Raw genomic sequence first — 24,012 nt, forward strand, 5'->3', positions numbered from 1 at the left:
TCCCGTCCTGTTCACAACCTGTTCCCGTCCTGTTCTTATCCTGTTCACGAGCTTCGAGCATGTCAAGGATTTGGGAATAATCATGTCCGACGACCTAACGTTTAGGGAGCATAACCAAGCAAATATTGCGACAGCCAGAAAAATGATCAGATGGATTACGAAAACTTTCAAGTCCAGGGATCCCATCACAATGGTTGTACTCTTCAAGTCACTTGTGTTGTCCCGTCTCTAGTACTGCTCAGTACTCACTTCCCCCTTCAGAGCAGGAGAGATTGCTGAAATGGAGGGAATACAGAGAACATATACGGCACGCATAGACGAGATAAAATACCTAAATTATTGGGATCGTCTCAAAGCTCTCCAAATGTACTCACTAGAAAGGAGACGAGAGAGAGAGATCAAATAATATACACATGGAAAATACTGGAGGGACAGGTCCCTAATCTACACAGTAAAATAACAACATACTGGAGTGAACGATATGGAAGAAAATGCAGAATAGAACCAGTGAAGAGCAGAGGTGCCATAGGCACAATCAGAGAACACTGTATAAACATCAGAGGTCCGCGGTTGTTCAACGTCCTCCCAGCGAGTATAAGAAATATTGCCGGAACAACCGTGGACATCTTCAAGAGAAAACTAGATTTATTCCTCCAAGGAGTGCCGGACCAACCGAGCTGTGGTGGGTATGTGGGCCTGCGGGCCGCTCCAAGCAACAGCCTGGTGGACCAAACTCTCACAAGTCGAGCCTGGCCTCGGGCCGGGCTTGGGGAGTAGAAGAACTCCTAGAACCCCATCAACCAGGTATCAACCAGGTATACCTCTAATGTTATCCTGTTCTTCTGTTCCTGTAGTTTGCATATGTTTATAGTTACATCAAGAAGAAGTTGGGAAAGCCACCTCCACCCACGACATTAAGGCCAGACCCCCACACAAGCAATACACAAGTCAGGAGAATTACAACACAACAGGTACAACAAAACTATAGTAGTTGGGGGACATAAAAAGCTAAACCCTGACTTATCCAAAGTCACATTTAACAAAGAATGGTTAGATAAGCGCCAATACTACCACCACCCTGTCAACACTACCACCATCACCACCATCGCCACATAATCTACCACCAGCACTGGTCTCGGGGAGTTCCCAGCTGCCCGTCTTCTGGGAAGGTAAGGGCGCACAACTTACCGGTTCCCCACAACAATGTCACATATATAAAAACAGTATTTTTACCTCAGGGGCTTCTAAGAGCAATGTAGGCCGGCTTAGGGCGGGCTCCAGGATGTTGACGCTCTGGTGTGTGTGTGTGTGTGTGTGTGTGTGTGTGTGTGTGTGTGTGTGTGTGTGTGTGTGTGTGTGTGTGTGTGTGTGTGTGTGTGTGAGACAAAACAAAAGCGGGGCGCATGCCAAGGGATCGTAAGGAACAGGACATAATAATATATATGTTTCAGATATGTCACTGTTTAACCACTTAGGCTGGACGGTAGAGCGACAGTCTCGCTTCATGCAGGTCGGTGTTCAATCCCCCGACCGTCCATAAAGTGATTGGATACCATTCCTTCCCCCCGTCTCATCCTAAATCCTTATCCTGTCTCCTTCCCAGTGCTATATAGTCGTAATATCTTGGCGCTTCTCCCTTACAATACCCTCAGATATGTCACATATACAAACATATTTACTTAAATATTATTGTCAAACTTGTCCTCTCAATCACAAAGAAATTATTAAATCTACTACTATTGTTATTAATTAATTAAAAATTATTAAATTCATCACAAAATGTCCTGGAGTTAGGTGGCTGTTGTGGGTGGCATCTTAGAGAATACCTAAGTCCTAGAGGGACCTCAATAACGCTCTCTCCTTCACATTATAATCAGCATAGGCCTACTACCCGCCAGTAATATATCTGTGATCACCTTAGGGGTGAGGATAGGCCTACAGGTCCCCCAGAGATCACACTGAGGACACAACCAATGTGTAGTGAAGGCGTCAGGGCTGGCCACTGATAAAGTCACCAGCCAGGCGTCCACACTAATGGTGTGTACCAGAGATATCCCGCACATGTCCCCCCATCACCCCCTCTCCTGGTGACCTGTACCTGGGGAGAGAGGGGGAGAGAGAGAGAGAGAGAGAGAGAGAGAGAGAGAGAGAGAGAGAGAGAGAGAGAGAGAGAGAGAGAGAGAGAGAGAGAGAGAGAGAGAGAAAGGCTGGGGAAAACCACTTACTTACTAGGAAAACTTTGACTTGTTCCAAGACCTGGCTTTCTAGCTTTCAAATTTGAGTGGACGTTGTAAACTGCTGTAATGTCTTAGCTTACATAACTACGGCTTGTTGAGCTTGAAGCTGTTGGTTAGCAGTAGATTTAAGCTGTTGAATAGCGCTTATAAGACAGGGTAACACTCGACCCGGGTTTCGTCAAACCTTTAATCAACCATTTACGAAACCTGTGCATCTTGGGGTCAATCATGGCGGCGTTGTTGACATTAAAACAGTTTACGAGGTTATAAACTTAGCAAACTAAGGTTATTGATGTTTTAAACAACCTCGTAGCGCTTCGAAACTCATAAACTATTTAATAAAACCAAATTTTCTATATATATTTTGTTGTTTATATTGATGCGTTTACCTCATAAATGACTATCTCAAAATCGAAAATCTTACTTTGGCCGACTTCCTTACATGCGGTTGCCCGCAAGTCGAACAATAATGCGTTGTAAATTATTGCATTTATTGTGTTGTGTGTAAGCTAATATGGGGCCCTGGGTGTGCGTGGACCGGTTGACCATTAATTATCGTAGCCGGCAACCGGTTCATGACGTCATAATGGCGGCCTGGGCTGCCCTGCAGTGTTGCACAGTCTTCCCTCTGGCTCAGTGACCTGCCTCTCACCCCGATGGTTGCTGGATCACTTGGGCGCCTCTCAGGGTCAAAGGTAGTCACCATTCTATGAAAATATATACCACTCAATTTGCCACTACGTAAAGAAAGGCCACTGTTCTGGCCTGACCAGAACTGTTGGCACTCCAGCAACCCTACAGTCCGATGGGGTCTGAAAGGCGTCAGTTCTGGTGGTCGCTGGTAACTTGGTGCCCTCAGGCGTCACTTCTGGTGGTCGCTGGTAACTTGGTGCCCTCAGGTGTCACTTCTGGTGGTCGCTGGTAACTTGGTGCCCTCAGGTGTCACTTCTGGTGGTCGCTGGTAACTTGGTGCCCTCAGGTGTCACTTCTGGTGGTCGCTGGTAACTTGGTGCCCTCAGGTGTCACTTCTGGTGGTCGCTGGTAACTTGGTGCCCTCAGGTGTCACTTCTGGTGGTCGCTGGTAACTTGGTGCCCTCAGGTGTCACTTCTGGTGGTCGCTGGTAACTTGGTGCCCTCAGGTGTCACTTCTGGTGGTCGCTGGTAACTTGGTGCCACCAGGTGTCACTTCTGGTGGTCGCTGGTAACTTGGTGCCCTCAGGTGTCACTTCTGGTGGTCGCTGGTAACTTGGTGCCCTCAGGCGTCACTTCTGGTGGTCGCTGGTAACTTGGTGCCCTCAGGTGTCACTTCTGGTGGTCGCTGGTAACTTGGTGCCCTCAGGTGTCACTTCTGGTGGTCGCTGGTAACTTGGTGCCTTCAGGTGTCACTTCTGGTGGTCGCTGGTAGCTTGGTGCCCTCAAGCGTCAGTTCTGGTGGTCGCTGGTAGCTTGGTGTCCTCAGGCGTCAGTTCTGGTGGTCGCTGGTAACTTGGTGCCTTCAGGTGTCACTTCTGTTGACCGCTGGTAACTTGGTGCCTTCAGGCTAGGGTCACATGCAGGTCACGTCAGGTCAGGCTTGGGGTCACATCTATTAACATTGGTTGCTCGGTTGTAGGTGTAGCTTTCTTGGTAGCGAGGAGGACTCGAGTACCAAACACCTGCGGGTTTTTCTTCTTATTCATTATACAGACAGTTGGTGTGGGACTACTCTTGCGTTTCAACCTTAGCCAACACCTATGTTGACTTCAGTGCTGCACAGGCAGGAGGAGCTGCCAATCACCGGGAAGCAGCCAAGTCACGTAAATACGGAGACCTTGATCACCACTATAATTTTGTCCCCATTACCTCAGAGACACTTGGTGCCTGGGGTAAAAGTGCTGCAAGTTTTTTGAAGGAGTTGGGGTCTAACCTAATTGAAACAACTAGAGACCCTAGAGCTGCCAGTTTTCTTTTTCAGCGCCTTAGTGTGGCGATCCAGAGAGGCAATGCTCACTGCATCCATGGTTCCTGCCCGCCATCTGAGGAGCTGGAGGAGCTGTTCAACTTGTGACAAGCAGCCTTGTACCCTGCATGTAACCAATGTTGTAACCCTTTTTGTGTAATGACATTTTCAAATAAAGTTAGATAAATATACACACTTAACAAAAGAATAGGGGTGGTAGGGGAAGAAAATATCAAAGTGTTCAGTGAGGATCCACAAGGTCTTCTCTGAGTACTCTTAATTTTCTTCTTCATAATCTACTTGAGAATGGTCCAGGACGGACCGAAACGTCGTCGTCCCTTCACCTTCTAGTGTGTGGTCTGGTCAACATACTTTAGCCACGTTATTGTGACTTATCGCCTGCATACGGGGCTCCATGCTGGGGCCGCATACTCCAGGATTGGTCATACATATGTGGTATACAAGATTCTGAATGATTCCTTACACAGGTTCCTGAACGCCGTTCTGATGTTAGCCAGCCTCGCATATGCCGCAGACATTATTCTTTTTATGTGGGTTTCAGGAGACAGGTTTGGTGTGATATCAACTCCTAGATCTTTCTCTCTGTCTGTTTCATTAAGTACTTCATCTCCTATTCTGTATCCTGTGCCTGGCCTCCTGTTTCCACTGCCTAGTTTCATTACTTTGCATTTACTCGGGTTGAACTTCAACAGCCATTTGTTGGACCATTCACTCAGTCTATCCAGGTCATCTTGTAGCCTCCTACTATCATCCTCTGTTTCAATCCTCCTCATAATTTTTGCATCGTCGGCAAACATTGAGAGGAACGAATCTATACCCTCTGGGAGATCATTTACATATACCAGAAACAGTATAGGTCCAAGGACTGACCCCTGCGGGACTCCACTTGTGACGTCTCGCCAATCTGAGACCTCACCCCTCACACAGACTCGTTGTCTCCTGTTGCTTAGGTACTCCTCTATCCACCGGAGTACCTTCCCTCTCACTCCAGCCTGCATCTCCAACTTTCGCACTAGCCTCTTGTGTGGCACTGTATCAAAGGCTTTCTGACAATCCAAAAATATGCAGTCTGCCCACCCTTCTCTTTCTTGCCTTATTTTTGTTGCCTGGTCGTAGAATTCAAGTAACCCTGTGAGGCAGGACCTGCCATCCCTGAACCCATGTTGATGCTGTGTTACAAAGTTCCTTCGCTCCAGATGCTCCACTAGTTTTTTTCGCACAATCTTCTCCATCAGCTTGCATGGTATGCAAGTTAGGGACACTGGTCTGTAGTTCAGTGCCTCCTGTCTATCCCCTTTCTTGTATATCGGGACTACGTTAGCTGCTTTCCAAATATCTGGCAGTTCCCCTGTTGCCAGTGATTTGTTATACACTATGGAGAGTGGTAGGCCCAGTTCTCTTGCTCCTTCCTTTAGAACCCAAGGGGAGATTACATCTGGGCCTATAGCCTTCGTCACGTCCAACTCTAGTAAACACTTCCTTACTTCCCCACTGGTAATCTCAAACTCTTCCAGTGGTTCCTGGTTAGCTATTCCCTCACTTACCTCTGGAATTTCTCTTTGCTCTAAGGTGAAGACCTCCTGTGTGTGTGTGTGTGTGTGTGTGTGTGTGTGTGTGTGTGTGTGTGTGTGTGTGTGTGTGTGTGTGTGTGTGTGTGTGTGTGTGTGTGTGTGTACACCAGGGCGTCCAAGACATCCAGGTCACGCCAGGCCAGGCTAGGGACACATCCAGGTCATGGATAGTGGATAGATGAAGAGTAGACCAAAGAACAGGAGAAATACATGGGACGGGCGAGGGCCTCATGAGACTAGGAGGGGGCTAGGAGAGACTAGGAGGTGCTAGGAGAGGCTAGGACGGACTAGGAGAGGCAGGGAAGGACTACGAGAGGGAGGGAAAGGCTGGAGCAGACCCCGTCCCCACAGACCAAGAGAGGATGGTTTTCTTTACTGCAAAGGTTAGTGGTTCATCACCTGGTACTGGTGTCCTCGGTGGGGGGGGGAGAGGGGGCGCTACTCCTTCCCAACCCCCCAACCCCCACAACCCGTCCTCAGAGGGGGGAGAAATGGGGTTAACAATTTCCAAGCTCACCCCCCCCCACAAACAGTCCTCGGAGATGTGGAAGGGGGCGCCACCCCTCTCTCCCCCCAAATTAACCCCTGTACCCTTTTCACAAGACATAATATTATGGACTTTCAATATAACATTGCAAGTAATTTATTCAAAGAATTGTTTTCTTCTTATGACAAAAAGTCTACGGACATCTGAACGAATATTTGACACTTAACCAGACTTGAAGTTCAAGTATGTTTATTGAGATAAGAAAGAAATATATTGAATCCGTCAGAAGCTTAGGCCTACCCTGACCAGCCTATGTACAATATACAATTTCCCTACAAATTTTGGTAAGCCACAAATGTGAAGTCTTCAACCTTGAACTGACAGTCGAAAAATTAACTCTCCAAAGTTCACATTACAATTTTAATATGGCCTGACGATGATAGTTTTCGTTAACTCTCGTCAACATCATCAAAGGCAGCGTGAGTTGTGAATAAAGTAATAAAGTGTGAAGATGAACTTTGGAGAGTTAATTTTTCAACTTCCCTCGACAGTGAAGAAAATCATAAGAAATACTGAGAAGATTTGTGTTAGAATTATTAATTTTTCTGTCATATTCAACAACGTGGGGAACCGTGAGATACCAGGCGGCGTTCCCTCTCTGAGCTCCTGAGCTCTTCCCTTTCTGAGCTCCTGGAGCTCAGGAGCTCAGAACCTGGGGCCAGATTCACGAAAGCACTTACGCAAGCACTTACGAACCTGTACATCTTTTCTCAATCTTTGGCGGCTTTGTTTACAATTATTAAACAGTTAATGAGCTCCGAAGCACCAGGAGGCTGTTTATAACAATAACAACAGTTGAATGGGAAGTTTTCATGCTTGTAAACTGTTTAATAAATGTAACCAAAGCCTTCAAAGATTGAGGAAAGATGTACACGTTCGTAAGTGCTTGCGTAAGTGCTTGCGTAAGTACATTCGTGAATCTGGCCCAGCTGGCCGCTATATATTTAACACGGAGATTTCAACGCCTCTTGAAGAAGTAAGCCAAACAGGGTTTTTTTAATATTGTTTTCTACCACAGACGTGGCCACACATTTACAATGCTAACCAGCATCTTCTTATGTTCTCCATGGCCATTTTTTAGAAATGTTTTAAACATATAGTTCAGTTATTTGTTGAACAATCAACCACAGAAGGCAAGTGTATAGTGTTTTTAAATTGTATGTATGTTTTTAACATAAATAGATCGATTTACGCCTGTCCTACATTAACAGTGTTCGAGTTATTTTTTTAAGAGTTATTAATGTTCGTTTACAATGGTGAAATGCAATTCGAAGTAAAAATTTAATTTAAATTTAATTTAAAAAAAACTCCAATTTAAAGGAGAAAAGAAGCACTATTCCTAACCAAAACTTAGACCTGATCATATTCTACAAAACCAAGAAGACTTCCGAACTCCTTATCAAAAACAGGCCGAAGCCGACGGAGAACCCTCTACAGCAGTCAAGCGTTGTATACATGTACACTTGCCCCCACGAAGGATGTAACCTTCAATGTAAGTACATAGGTATGACGTCGACCAAGCTGACGAGGCGTTTGACATGCCATCTTCAATCTGGTGCCCCTAGGAATCACATGAGACAAGCCCATGACATTACTCTAACAAGAGAAATGTTGAACAAGAATACTTGCATAATAGACAAAACCCAAGATTCAAGAAGATTACAAATTCTTGAGGCAATTCACATAAGAATAGAGCGACCTACCATGAACACCCAAATCACGGAACTATTTACTCTACCCACCATGAGAGTAAGGACAAGACCAGAACATATCGATGCCAACACAGAAGACAATGTCCAACATAATAGGCCTATTACACCCGATTAATCATTAATCATTTGCCGCTATAAAAAAAAATATTTTTTATAGCTAAAACATTCATTCGAATACCACTGACTATTTTCTGGGTGTCACTACTATGTGCGTTCAATGCCAGAAGTGCACTCTGCGAATCACAGTATATAAGTCCACTGCCTTTGTCTTTTAAAAATTCAGTGGCAAGGTATATGCCTGCAAGTTCGGTTTGAGTTGTACTTGCCCAGTCATTGACGCGCTTCATTGCTGTATGTATGAGAGAAGATTGTTCAAATATATTACATGCACATCCGGTACATCGTCCACCTTCTTCTACAGAGCCGTCGGTATAGCACTGATACACGTCGTTACCCATACTCTGAGTACTTTCAGTGATGCTGCACAGTGTTAACTGTTTTAATAATGTAGAGTGTACACTATCTTCCTTGGGCGCATTTACAAAATCAACTGCTAGATCCCAATTATCCCATGGAGTAATTGGTTGATTAATCATTAATTGAGTTGGGTACATATTTAATATTTTGATGGAGTTGGCTACCTTGTAGAACCAAAATACATAATCAGATCTCCTCTCTCCTACAGACCTCAGGTGAGTGTAGCATATTAGAAAGTTTAGTTTGGAATTTCATGTGTTGCCGAGATTTACTCAATGCCTTCACACCGAAAACTGTGCTAATGGATCCAATTCTCTCACTTATGGTAGGTAATATAACTGCTCTCATATTAACTATTCTCGTGGACTTTGGAGCCCCAAGGATGAGACGCATAGCTTCATTTTGCAAGGTTTCAAGAGATTTCAGCTCTTTGTCAGTATACAGTGTGAGATGTAGAGCATTGCAGTCAATCACAGAGCGTATAAATGATACATAAAACATTCTAGCAAGTCTCACGTTAAGTCCATGATTGACACCAACAAGGACCCACGAGGGCTTTAATCTCTCCAAGTGTCTCCTCTTGAGAGAAGAAAGGTACCCAGGGTCGTTAATGGGGACACCAAGGTATCTGTAAGACTCGCAGTTCTCAAGTGCTCGCCCATCTATATGATAATTGGGTGGTGGAATACCACACGTAATGAGGGCACGAGTTTTCTGTACAGAGATAAGGAGGCCACATTCCTCAGCTCTAGTAGCAAAAGCATCGAGCAGAACTTGAATTCTAGGCTCGGAGGCAGCCTGTAAACATATATCATCAGAATAACAAATGACAGTGTCTTCATTATTAGTTGGAAGATCTTTAATAAGTTTATGCATCAGAACGTTGAACAACAAGGGGCTGAGAACCCCTCCTTGTGGAGTTCCCAGTTCAAAGTGTGTACTCAAGCAGTGGACCACCATCACCACCACGTGCCGAACGAAGCCGCTGCATCATGGCACTGTCATGAGAGTGCCGCCACGCCCTTCTAATGTCACCCACATCTGGTGTTTTATTTTGTACAATTTATAAATTTAAATACAGTCTCTTATACAATAGGCCGCTACTCTCATTTTCATTAATGCGTCGCATGTTTGTCGATTCCGTAAGAAATGCGACGTACTGGGTAGGAGACGAGATGGGGAGGCTGGAGACAAATACACTACACACAACAGCTGGTATACATACACCACCACACACACAACAGCTGGTATACATACACCACACACACACAACAGCTGGTACACATACACCACACACACACAACAGCTGATACAGATACACCACACACACACAACAGCTGATATACATACACCACACACACACAACAGCTGGTACACATACACCACACACACACAACAGCTGATACAGATACACCACACACACACAACAGCTGATATACATACACCACACACACACAACAGCTGGTATACATACACCACACACACACAACAGCTGGTATACATACACCACACACACACAACAGCTGGTACACATACACCACACACACACAACAGCTGATACAGATACACCACACACACACAACAGCTGGTATACATACACCACACACACACAACAGCTGGTACACATACACCACACACACACAACAGCTGATACAGATACACCACACACACACAACAGCTGATATACATACACCACACACACACAACAGCTGGTACAGATACACCACACACACACAACAGCTGGTATACATACACCACCACACACACAACAGCTGGTGTACATACACCACCACACACACAACAGCTGGTACAGATACACCACACACACAACAGCTGGTACAGATACACCACACACACACAACAGCTGGTACACACACACCTGTGGGGGCAGGTGTCACAGAGCTGTGGGGCTGAGCAGTGCTGGTCCTGCATGACTGTGTCTGCCTGTGGCCCTCAAGGGGCTGCTCCTTGGCCCTTCAAGGTTACCTTCGGTTACATCTTGTATTATAACTTGCCCCGAAGGGCGAGGCTACGGGTGAGCGGCGGTCATCCTGTGCCTGAACACACGTGTACAACATGTGTGTTCACGTGTACAACACCCCTTCCCTCCACTATCAACAACACCCGATGGGTTGTTCAGCCTGTCACTTGTACCCAGACACAGCGGAGACTTGGTTAAGGATGTATGTACGTCTGAACACCTGTCATGCACATGTAACAAGAGGGTCGTGTCACCTGCGACACACACACACACACACAATGTACGTCATGTCACCGGCGACGCCGTGTACACATGCGGTCGGGCTGTGTGTACGTGTGTACATGATCTTCAGCGGTCGGGGCTGACAATATCATACACATGACGGCCGAATGTCGTGTCGTGACCGCCATTTTCTATAACCTCTGAACTACGACGTTTTCTTTGGTGCTGGCCGGGGTGGCCAACCGGTCTTTCCAACACTACACACTGAAATCACAATTGCGTGATGTATCAAATGAACAAATCCACTAGGGCCGTGACGAGGATTCGAACCTGCGTCCGAAAGCATCCCAGACACTGCCTTAATCGACAGAGCTACGACATGGTCAAACATTCATCTTCCCAACATTCATCTCTTATCTGGCTTTACAACCCGTCCTGGTGGCATGCTAAGGTCCCACACCGTCACCCATTATATTCTTGAGTGTCTGTTGAATGTTGTATATAGAAACACTGAGATAAGGGAATGTTCCTGAACAAATAGCCTGGATGTGTCACAACGGGAAGAGTGATGATATTCTAGATATATATATATATATATATATATATATATATATATATATATATATATATAAGAATTTTGTGCACCAAGATTGTAACTTTTTTGTTGAATTGTCTGAATGTTTATTGCAAATTGTCTGTGTACCTGGTCATAAAGGTATTTGTGTGTGCATCTGGTAACATACTCCATGTGTACAGGAAGAAATGTGTTTATCACTCAGAATTTTGATTAATATGCTTATTGTTCGTGATGTGTGTGTATATATATATATATATATATATATATATATATATATATATATATATATATATATATATATATATATATATATATATACATATATATATATATATATATATATATATATATATATATATGTATATATATATATATATATATATATATATATATATATATATATATATATATATATATATATATAAGACGTTACTTATTAATTAGGCATTAAATATGACAACACACAATACAACACGAAACAATGGATATACACGGGATAAATTTAGATTGAGGAAAGACCTCAGAAAATACTGGCTTCGGTAACCTGTTTTCTCTGGGAAGATCCCCCCCCCCCTGCAGGTAATGGATTCAAAGCCACTCGTAATTGGTGTTATTATCTACTCTCTATTCCTGGTTAGTTAGCTTAAGGTTAGATTTGGTTAAGTTTCATTACGTTTGGTTACATTAATACAGTGTATCACTGACACAAATGTGAAACATGAAATTCGAAAACTATTTGAGTGTACCCTAGAATTTCATTTACAGAAACCAAATTCTTCAGATCGTTTCAAAGAAATCGACTTCAGCATATACTTTTTATACTTTAAATCAACGATTTATAATACAATTACGATATAACTTGTGAATATTCTGTTAAGGACCAAGGTTCAACTGCCAGTTTACAAGTGGACTATTACTGGAAAAGTACTATGTTTTCAGACCACCACAAACACCCAGACAACTATCCAGGTGGCTTGTGGGGAATATGGGAGTCTCGAGGTAATGGATTTGCTCCGAGAACGGGCTGTTAAAAACAGGGTTGTTTAATTATGGAACAAATTACCGGGTAACATAATACTCGTTGGATCACTTGATGGTTTCATGCGTAGGTTAAACATATATATGAGTGAGTTTGGTTGTGTATTAAGAGGAACTACCTCATGTGGACCAATAGGAGCTGCGTCGTGTGGACCAATAAGAACTACCATGTGTGGGCCAATAGGAGCTACCAAACATAGGCCAATAGGCTATCTGTAGCCTCCATTGTTCTCTTGTACAAACTACAACCTCCAACGCAGAAATACAACACGTAATACAATCTCTTAACAACCACCACCACCTCAATACAACCCTTACAACTACCACTCACGTCCCACGAACTCCAACACCGACTAACATCACCTCACACGTGGCAAGAATTCTCACTTGACAAAAGGTATAACATTCTTGAACATTCTTGAACGTTTTCCAGAATAAAACGTGGTGGTCAGCTCCAAATTACAGTGCAGAAAACAGACTCGGGCAGAATCTGACCGCCGTTTCCAATCAGCGCGTCAGGTCAGCTACGGAATGAATCAGCAATGGAGGTTTTGCCCAGGCTTGGGGGGGGCCCTGGGCAAAACCTCCATTGTCCAAAACCTCCAAAAGCCTCCAGGTCTGGTGATGTCCAGCATGTATGACGTCACCAGACCATAGGACCAGGAGAATTAAGGAAACTGCAGAAACCCTATTGGTCCATACGAGGCAGCTCTTATTGGTCCATACGAGGCAGCTCTTATTGGTCCATACGAGGCAGCTCCTATTGGTCCATACGAGGCAGCTCTTATTGGTCCATACGAGGCAGCTCTTATTGGTCCATACGAGGCAGCTCTTATTGGTCCATACGAGGCAGCTCCTATTGGTCCAGACGAGGCAGCTCTTATTGGTCCATACGAGGCAGCTCCTATTGGTCCAGACGAGGCAGCTCTTATTGGTCCAGACGAGGCAGCTCTTATTGGTCCATACGAGGCAGCTCCTATTGGTCCAGACGAGGCAGCTCTTATTGGTCCATACGAGGCAGCTCTTATTGGTCCATACGAGGCAGCTCCTATTGGTCCAGACGAGGCAGCTCTTATTGGTCCATACGAGGCAGCTCCTATTGGTCCAGACGAGGCAGCTCTTATTGGTCCAGACGAGGCAGCTCCTATTTATATTCACCCAAACTTATTCATATATGTCTAACTTACGATTGAAACAACCCAGCGATCCCATGTCTATTATGTTACCCGGTAATTTGTTCCATCGATCAACAATCCTATTTCCAAAACCAGTATTTACCCAGGTCTTTCCTGCCTCTAAACTTACCCAACTCATATTTATTGGTTTATTTACTGCATCTAAGCTAAGTGGCACTAGTGGCACTCGAGCCCCGTCGGTACACCCTCACCAGTACCCCTGAGGCTGGAGCAGGGGCAGTTGTTGTTGATTAAGATTCGCTACTTGGAACAAAAAGTTCCAAGCAGCACGGGCTATGGTGAGCACGTAGACAGGGGCTCAGTTGTTAGCCGAGCGCAGTTAAAAGCTCTGTACCTCAAGGTACAGTCCTTGCACCACAGCTGTTCCTTATTCTTATCTCCATATAGACAAAAACACAAGTCACAGCTTCGTGTCATCCTTTGCAGATGAGACAAAAATTAGCATGAAAATTACCTCTGCTGAAAACATTGATAAACTACAAACAGATATTAACAAAGTTTTCGATTGGGCAGCAGAAAATAGCATGATGTTTAACGGTGATAAATTCCAGATACTCAGATACGGTAAAAATGAGGATCTTAAACATAATATAGGGTACAAAACACAATCAACCCTGCCCAAAGTAGGAAAACAGCATGTCAAGGATTTGGGAATAATGATGTCCGACGACCTAACGTTTAGGGAGCATAACCAAGCAAATATTGCGACAGCCAGAAAAATGATAGGATGGATTACGAGAACCTTCAAGTCCAGAGATCCCATCACAATGGTTGTACTCTTCAAGTCACTTGTGTTGTCCCGTCTTGAGTACTGCTCAGTACTCACTTCCCCCTTCAGAGCAGGAGAGATTGCTGAAATAGAGGGAATACAGAGAACATATACGGCACGCATAGACGAGATAAAGCACCTAAATTATTGGGATCGTCTCAAAGCTCTCCAAATGTACTCACTAGAAAGGAGACGAGAGAGATATCAAATAATATACATGTGGAAAATACTGGAGGGACAGGTCCCAAATCTACACAGTAAAATAACAACGTACTGGAGTGAACGATATGGAAGAAAATGCAGAATAGAACCAGTGAAGAGCAGAGGTGCCATAGGCACAATCAGAGAACACTGTATGAACATCAGAGGTCCGCGGTTGTTCAACGTCCTACCAGCGAGCATCAGAAGTATTACAGGAACAACCGTGGACATCTTCAAGAGGAAACTAGATTGTTTCCTTCAAGGAGTGCCGGACCAACCGGGCTGTGGTGGGTATGTATCCCTGCGGGCCGCTCCAAGCAACAGCCTGGTGGAGCAAACTCTCACAATTCAAGTCTGACCATTTCTACTCCCCAAGCCCCGGGACGGGCTTGAGGAGTAGAAGAACTCCCAGAACCCCATCAACCAGGTATCAACCAGGGGACGGGGTGTGGCGGTGGCCCCACCCAACGGAAGGAGATCTCTCCCGCCAGCAAAAACATAGCAGTCTACTAGGGACAGAAAAGTCTTGCGGGGTGACCCACAACCGGTTTTTTTCAGGTCGGGAAACCTCATTTTCATTTACCGTTGTGTGTTAGGCCACGTCACTGTCATAGTTACCCGTGCTGGGAGGGCCCTCGAGTACTGCAATAATGTTTCTAATTGGAGGTTAGGCTATGTGCTCTGGGAACGAACCCTCGTAATTACCATTTTTCTTTAGTCCCGCCAGTTAGTGGCGGTCCGCCGCCGGTCCCCACTCAGACCAAATATGACCATTTCTACTTGCATTTAGGGATTCATTAAGTTCATTCATTGAAATATATATATATATATATATATATATATATATATATATATATATATATATATGAACACAAATGCGAACACGCCTTTCTTATGTGTGCCCCAAAGAATGAGGCGATTTGATAAAATACCATGCCCAAGATTACCAACCGAGTGCCGGCGGGGGGATGGAAATAGCCTCGGCTACCATCCTCTTTTGTCCGGTCGTGTTGGTCGAGTGGTTAAGGGATCCTGTATATCAGTTGCGTTGCTTCTGGCAGTATGGGTTCGAGTCACTTCTGGGGTGTGAGTTTTCAATTGCATATGTGCCTGGAAACCGTTCAGGCTTGTTCGCATATTATATATATATATATATATATATATATATATATATATATATATATATATATATATATATATATATATATATATATATATATGGAAGGAAGAGAGGAATTTAACAAACGTTATCTACACTTCCTAGACGGAGAAGGGGATAGAGGTGACATAACAGCGGTATACAAATGGACAAAAGGGGTATAACAAAAGAGATAATAATACGATATATCAACATAGCATAGAAAACAAAACAGTGGATAATAATTGGATAAGTGTAGTGTCAGGAAAACTTCAGTCGAGAACACAAAATACTGTCAAACGTCTGATTAACCTAATAGAACCCAATAGAACCCAATCTCACTCAACCTATGTTACCCAACCGAGCCTAACCTAAGCTAATGCATCCTACTCTAACAATCCGCATACGGTTTTGATAATCAGGAAACGAGCTTCGTCCAACCATTCGCCCATCAGGTTACTGCTAAGCGCTAATGTCAGTAGGTCACCCGTTGGCTCATTCCACGACTATTGAATGATCCAGATTGTGAGCAGTGACGAGCCTGAACGACAGGCCAAACGTTCACACTCCACGGCAAGATCAAATATGCCATAGTGTCTTAAATTTAAATAAATCCGGGTGCCGAATGCCGGCAAACTTTCACCCCTGATATAGAGTATTCATGTCCTTTGGCAGTTCTAATAGTCTTACTCATCTATAACGTGCTTATATAAGGTACAGTGTGGGTAAAACAATAGACGTAGGATCCCTAGATTGTTTCAAGCGTAGGTTAGACATATATATATGAGTTTTGGTGGATATAAATAGGAGTGGCCACGTATAGGGCCAACAGGCCTTCTACAGTTTCCTTGAGTCTTATATTCTTATGTTTTTATATGCAATATGTTAGCATTCTAAATGTCAATGAGCATCATAGGGCATCATAGGAAGTAGAGCACCAAGTCAATCGCCCTCTTCTCTGAATGATGACTTGCTCTTTATAGAGCCTCGAATGTTTACAGGTCTGACGTCCCGCCAAGACGCCTCGACAACCTTCGCTGGAAAGTTCTGGAAACTACAATATCACTCCGCGAGGCGTGTTGACATGTACTGCGTGACGTCACATGTAAACAAACCAAGGGACCCCGCTGGACTTGGAAAAAAGAGACTAAACACTTGCGCATCATGCCAGCTGCGCATGACGCTGCCCAGGGTATGAAGGGAGGGTGACTAGCGCATACTGTCACCTGGAAAAGGCAACGCCAATGGTATGAGAGTATGAAGAGGGCTATGAGGAAGGGTACGAAAGCACGAGAGCGCTTGCCAGAAGGTACGAAAGAGGACATGAGGGAGAGCATGCGGGAGGGTACAAGGGAGGGTACATGGGAGGGGCACCAAAGAAGGAAGGGTACAAAAACAAGAGTCCCGGGAAGGAAGGAGGGCGCGCCTGCACCTCGAGCGGGTGCCAGAGAAATATGGTCGCGCAAGTCATGGAACCGGTTCACGGCTTCGTAACTCACACATTATTACAGCTCAAATCTTCCCTTACGTGGAGAATAAGAGTGTGATCACATATTGAGGCCATGCGATGGGATAGAACACACGCCCCTGGGCCAGATTCACGAAAGCACTTACGCGAGCACTTACGAACGTGTGCATCTTTCCTCAATCTTTGACGGCGCTGGTTACATTTATTAAACAGTTTACAAGCATGAAAACTTGCCAATCAACTGTTGTTGTTGTTATTGTTATAAACAGCCTCCTGGTGCTTCGGAGCTCATTAACTTTTTAATAATTGTAAACAAAGTCGCCAAAGATTGAGAAAAGATGTACAGGTTCGTAAGTGCTTACGTGAATCTGGCCCCTGGACGTCCCAGGCTCACACACACAATACCAACTGAACCATAATGAGCTAAAAAGTATCTTAATTAGATACTAAACACTCGAGGAACTTAAATCCACCAGCTGGTACCTTAGGAACGCCAAGTCTGGTTAAAATACTTTTAGCTCGTCATAGTTTAAGCGGTTGTGTTCTGGGGGGGAGTCCAGGGACGCAGGTTCGATCCCATTGTACGGCGTCACTTGTTTCTAACAGATACGTCACATCCTCGTGGTTTCATTGGGCAATAAGAGTGTGATGTAGATGGCAAACTCGCCGTTGCAGACACTCCTCAAACCTACCCTCTAACATGTCAATTAATATGTGATCATTTACTGAAATTGTGGGAGCCAATCTGGCCCTTTTTCGTGGTATTAAATAGTGTCACACACACAGTATACTGTCTGTAGCAACTGATAATACTGGTTATTACTCCATCTTTTGTGCTGACTCCAGAAGTATATGGTCAACGGCATTTTAGAATCGAATTCTCAAGTTGATATGACAAAATATACAGTTTGCTTACTTTACAGACAGTAGCAATAATTGTGGCTGAAAAAAAAGGTAACTCAACCAACACATATTCGCCGGCACATAAGTTGGGATGTAAACAAGAACTTAGATGTAAGCAGGAATGTCCATGTTTCCGGAATATAAGTTAGGATATACTCAAGAACTTAACATATTTCCCGGAGTAGTAAGATGTGCCCAATTTAAAAAGATATTTTGTGTGTGTGGGGGGGGGATAATATTGGTGTTTGATCATACAGTTATTGAAAGATCGTTCACGTGGTTTAATCGGGAAGACATGATTTTGTGCATGTAAATACAATATATATATATAATGGGTTGGTGGTGGACCAATTTGTGTGATTTGCCTGTTTTTTTTTTGTTTTTGTTTTTTTTGCTGTGATTTGCCTAATTTTTTTTTTTTTTTTTTTTTGGCTGTTATTTTGCCCGTGATTTGCCTATTTCTTGCCTGTGATTAGACAGTTTTTTGGCTGTTACTTGTCCGTGATTTGGCAGTCTTTTTACCAGCGATTTGACTGTTTCTTGGCTGTTTCTTAGCTTGTGAGTTGGCCGCCCTGAAGGTGTGTCATGAAAACAATGGGCAATTATAGCTGAATATGATGAAGTTTAATAGTGTATAATATACATATAGTGACGGAGAGTACACTATGATAACAAGCCTTATTACCCTGCTTAGACAACATGATACGAGCATACTGTTGATCGAGAAGGTTGTTGGTGTTGGTGTTAGTGCATACTGAGACCCGGGAAGTGCTTCACGGGTGGTGGCTCCCTCAGGACTAGTGATTACCGCACCTCGACGAAACCGGTTGATTATTCCCTGCGACAGGTCCGGGATATTGTAGCGGGGGAGCGGTCAGGTTTCCCAGTGCGGGGGGCTGTGTTGCCACAGCTTCCTGGTCTGCGGCCCACGGGTCGTCAAAAGCTATTACGCGTCCACTTGCGAAACCTGTACATCATTTTATTTATCGTGGCGGCTTTGTTTTGCATTTATTAAGCCGATTGGACACTTCACAAGACAATGTTGGATCATTGTTGTGAACAACCTCGTGGTCCTTTGACCATAAACTGGTTTTTGTAACGAGTAAAAAAGGCCACCATGTTCGAGGAGAGATGCACAGGTTTCGTAGTGGGTGTGTAAATCTTTGAGGTGGGGTTGGGCAGAGCATGTGTGTGTGGTGGGAGGAGCATGTGTGTGTGGTGGGAGGAGCATGTGTGTGTGGTGGGAGGAGCATGTGTGTGAGGTGGGAGGAGCATGTGTGTGGGATGGGAGAAGCATGTGTGTGTGGTGGGAGCATGTGTGTGGTGGGAGGAGCTTGTGTGTGGAGTGGGAGGGGCATGTGTGTGGGGTGGGAGGAGCATGTGTGTGGGGTGGGAGGAGCATGTGTGTGGTGGGAGGAGCATGTGTGTGTGGTTGGAGGAGCATGTGTGGGGTGGGAGGAGCATGTGTGTGGGGTGGGAGGAGCATGTGTGTGGTGGGAGGAGCATGTGTGTGGTGGGAGGAGCATGTGTGGGGTGGGAGGAGCATGTGTGGGGTGGGAGGAGCATGTGTGTGGGGTGGGAGGAGCATGTGTGGGGTGGGAGGAGCATGTGTGGGGTGGGAGGAGCATGTGTGTGGTGGGAGGAGCATGTGTGTGTGGTTGGAGGAGCATGTGTGGGGTGGGAGGAGCATGTGTGGGGTGGGAGGAGCATGTGTGAGGTGGGAGGAGCATGTGTGGGGTGGGAGGAGCATGTGTGGGGTGGGAGGAGCATGTGTGTGGGGTGGGCGGAGCATGTGTGTGGGGTGAGAGGAGCATGTGTGTGTGGTGGGAGGAGCATGTGTGTGGTGGGAGGAGCATGTGTGGGGTGGGAGGAGCATGTGTGTGGGGTGGGAGGAGCATGTATGGGGTGGGAGGAGCAAGTGTGTGGTGGGAGGAGCATGTGTGTGGTGGGAGGGGCATGTGTGTGGGGTGGGCGGAGCATGTGTGTGGGGTGGGAGGAGCATGTGTGTGTGGTGGGAGGGGCATGTGTGTGGTGGGAGGAGCATGTGTGTGGTGGGAGGGGCATGTGTGTGGTGGGAGGAGCATGTGTGTGGGGTGGGAGGAGCATGTGTGTGGGGTGGGAGGAGCATGTGTGTGGGGTGGGAGGAGCATGTGTGTGTGGTGGGAGGAGCATGTGTGTGTGGTGGGAGGAGCATGTGTGGGGTGGGAGGAGCATGTGTGGGGTGGGAGGAGCATGTGTGTGGTGGGAGGAACATGTGTGTGGGGTGGGAGGAGCATGTGTGGGGTGGGAGGAGCATGTGTGGGGTGGGAGGAGCATGTGTGTGGTGGGAGGAACATGTGTGTGGGGTGGGAGGAGCATGTATGGGGTGGGAGGAGCATGTGTGGGGTGGGAGGAGCATGTATGAGGTGGGCGGAGCATGTGTGTGGGGATGGGGTGGGACTCGGGGCGTGGAGAGCATCAAGGACTGGTGGAGTGTTTACGACCACCTCAGCTCAGCCACGACATGTAAAGGTCACTCTAGTAATTACTGCCCCACCACACTGTACGGCAGAGAGAGAGAGAGAGAGAGAGAGAGAGAGAGAGAGAGAGAGAGAGAGAGAGAGAGAGAGAGAGAGAGAGAGAGAGAGAGAGAGAGAGAGAGAGAAAGAGAGAGAAACACCTCAAACAACACTAACGACCACTCAGACAAACGACTACTAACCGAAGGCAAACAACGCCAAGCGACCACGAGGGGTAACCTGTGGCGCAGTGGTTATATAGCCCGGTTGCCTCACCACCGAACCGTCCTAAGTTCGAATTCCAGGCAGGGCGAGACATATGGGCAAGTCTCCTTACACCCATTGCCTCTGTTTACCTAGCAGTGATTAGGAACCACGGTGTTAGTCGACTGTTGTGGGTGGCATGCTGGGGAATGGTCAGAATGCTGCATATAATATCCTTAATATCTATAATATCCTATAATAATATCATTAATATCTATAATATCCTATAATAATATCATTAATATCTACAATATCCTATAATAATATCATTAATATCTACAATATCCTATAATAATATCATTAATATCTACAATATCCTATAATAATATCATTAATATCTATAATATTCTATAATACTCGAGTATCCCACAAACGCCGCAAGACAAGGACACCAGCGCCACAAGGCCGGGGGAAACGATTGGGCAGCAAGGTCCCAAAGTCCTAAAAAGGGTTCACGCCCGACCTCAAAGAGTGGGTTCACGCCCACAGTAACTACTACCACCAGGTGGGTTAGGTTAATTTAATGTTAGTTTTGGATAAAATTAAGCAAAAATCTCTATCATATATGTTATAACCAAAATCTCTTACCGTTGTGTTATAGAAACATTTAATATCTAACAAATTTGGATGTTAGGCAAGTTTTGTTACATGCGCAATATAAATAAATAAATAAATAAATATATATATATATATATATATATATATATATATATATATATATATATATATATATATGCGAACAAGCCTGAATGGTCCCCAGGACAATATGCAACTGAAAACTCACACCCCAGAAGTGACTCGAACCCATACTCCCAGATGCCACGCAACTGGTATGTACAAGACGCCTTAATCCACTTGACCATCACGACCGGACATAATGAGGTGATAGCCGAGGCTATTTGAACCACCCCACCGCCGGCACTCGGATAGTAATCTTGGGCATAGCATTTTACCAAATCACCTCATTCTTTGGGGCACACGTGAGGAACACAAATGCGAACAAGCCTGAATGGTCCCCAGGACAATATGCAACTGAAAACTCACACCCCAGAAGTGACTCGAACCCATACTCCCAGATGCCACGCAACTGGTATGTACAAGACGCCTTAATCCACTTGACCATCACGACCGGACATAATGAGGTGATAGCCGAGGCTATTTGAACCACCCCACCGCCGGCACTCGGATAGTAATCTTGGGCATAGCATTTTACCAAATCACCTCATTCTTTGGGGCACACGTGAGGAACACAAATGCGAACAAGCCTGAATGGTCCCCAGGACAATATGCAACTGAAAACTCACACCCCAGAAGTGACTCGAACCCATACTCCCAGATGCCACGCAACTGGTATGTACAAGACGCCTTAATCCACTTGACCATCACGACCGGACATAATGAGGTGATAGCCGAGGCTATTTGAACCACCCCACCGCCGGCACTCGGATAGTAATCTTGGGCATAGCATTTTACCAAATCACCTCATTCTTTGGGGCACACGTGAGGAACACAAATGCGAACAAGCCTGAATGGTCCCCAGGACAATATGCAACTGAAAACTCACACCCCAGAAGTGACTCGAACCCATACTCCCAGATGCCACGCAACTGGTATGTACAAGACGCCTTAATCCACTTGACCATCACGACCGGACATAATGAGGTGATAGCCGAGGCTATTTGAACCACCCCACCGCCGGCACTCGGATAGTAATCTTGGGCATAGCATTTTACCAAATCACCTCATTCTTTGGGGCACACGTGAGGAACACAAATGCGAACAAGCCTGAATGGTCCCCAGGACAATATGCAACTGAAAACTCACACCCCAGAAGTGACTCGAACCCATACTCCCAGATGCCACGCAACTGGTATGTACAAGACGCCTTAATCCACTTGACCATCACGACCGGACATAATGAGGTGATAGCCGAGGCTATTTGAACCACCCCACCGCCGGCACTCGGATAGTAATCTTGGGCATAGCATTTTACCAAATCACCTCATTCTTTGGGGCACACGTGAGGAACACAAATGCGAACAAGCCTGAATGGTCCCCAGGACAATATGCAACTGAAAACTCACACCCCAGAAGTGACTCGAACCCATACTCCCAGATGCCACGCAACTGGTATGTACAAGACGCCTTAATCCACTTGACCATCACGAGATTACTATCCGAGTGCCGGCGGTGGGGTGGTTCAAATAGCCTCGGCTATCACCTCATTATGTCCGGTCGTGATGGTCAAGTGGATTAAGGCGTCTTGTACATACCAGTTGCGTGGCATCTGGGAGTATGGGTTCGAGTCACTTCTGGGGTGTGAGTTTTCAGTTGCATATTGTCCTGGGGACCATTCAGGCTTGTTCACATTTGTGTTCCTCACGTGTGCCCCAAAGAATGAGGTGATTTGGTAAAATGCTATGCCCAAGATTACTATCCGAGTGCCGGCGGTGGGGTGGTTCAAATAGCCTCGGCTATCACCTCATTATGTCCGGTCGTGATGGTCAAGTGGATTAAGGCGTCTTGTACATACCAGTTGCGTGGCATCTGGGAGTATGGGTTCGAGTCACTTCTGGGGTGTGAGTTTTCAGTTGCATATTGTCCTGGGGACCATTCAGGCTTGTTCGCATTTGTGTTCCTCACGTGTGCCCCAAAGAATGAGGTGATTTGGTAAAATGCTATGCCCAAGATTACTATCCGAGTGCCGGCAGTGGGGTGGTTCAAATAGCCTCGGCTATCACCTCATTATGTCCGGTCGTGATGGTCAAGTGGATTAAGGCGTCTTGTACATACCAGTTGCGTGGCATCTGGGAGTATGGGTTCGAGTCACTTCTGGGGTGTGAGTTTTCAGTTGCATATTGTCCTGGGGACCATTCAGGCTTGTTCGCATTTGTGTTCCTCACGTGTGCCCCAAAGAATGAGGTGATTTGGTAAAATGCTATGCCCAAGATTACTATCCGAGTGCCGGCGGTGGGGTGGTTCAAATAGCCTCGGCTATCACCTCATTATGTCCGGTCGTGATGGTCAAGTGGATTAAGGCGTCTTGTACATACCAGTTGCGTGGCATCTGGGAGTATGGGTTCGAGTCACTTCTGGGGTGTGAGTTTTCAGTTGCATATTGTCCTGGGGACCATTCAGGCTTGTTCGCATTTGTGTTCCTCACGTGTGCCCCAAAGAATGAGGTGATTTGGTAAAATGCTATGCCCAAGATTACTATCCGAGTGCCGGCGGTGGGGTGGTTCAAATAGCCTCG

At 45.5% G+C, this 24,012-nt stretch overlaps 2 protein-coding genes across 2 annotated transcripts in view; one reads left to right on the plus strand and one right to left on the minus strand.

The window, feature by feature from the left end:
• The window catches only part of LOC123755912 (uncharacterized), a 205,395-nt gene that overhangs the window by 143,886 nt on the left and 37,497 nt on the right, over nucleotides 1-24,012 (minus strand). The gene's annotated exons all lie outside the window — the stretch shown is intronic.
• The window catches only part of LOC123755668 (GATA zinc finger domain-containing protein 14-like), a 31,879-nt gene continuing 24,006 nt past the window's right edge, over nucleotides 16,140-24,012 (plus strand). Inside the window, exons 1-2 of the mRNA XM_045738393.1 lie at nucleotides 16,140-16,199; nucleotides 16,543-16,818. Coding sequence (XP_045594349.1) covers nucleotides 16,140-16,199; nucleotides 16,543-16,818 — 336 coding nt within the window. The remainder of the gene's footprint in view (nucleotides 16,200-16,542; nucleotides 16,819-24,012) is intronic.

Source organism: Procambarus clarkii, chromosome 43 (assembly GCF_040958095.1).
Source record: "Procambarus clarkii isolate CNS0578487 chromosome 43, FALCON_Pclarkii_2.0, whole genome shotgun sequence".
Lineage (NCBI taxonomy): Eukaryota > Metazoa > Arthropoda > Malacostraca > Decapoda > Cambaridae > Procambarus > Procambarus clarkii.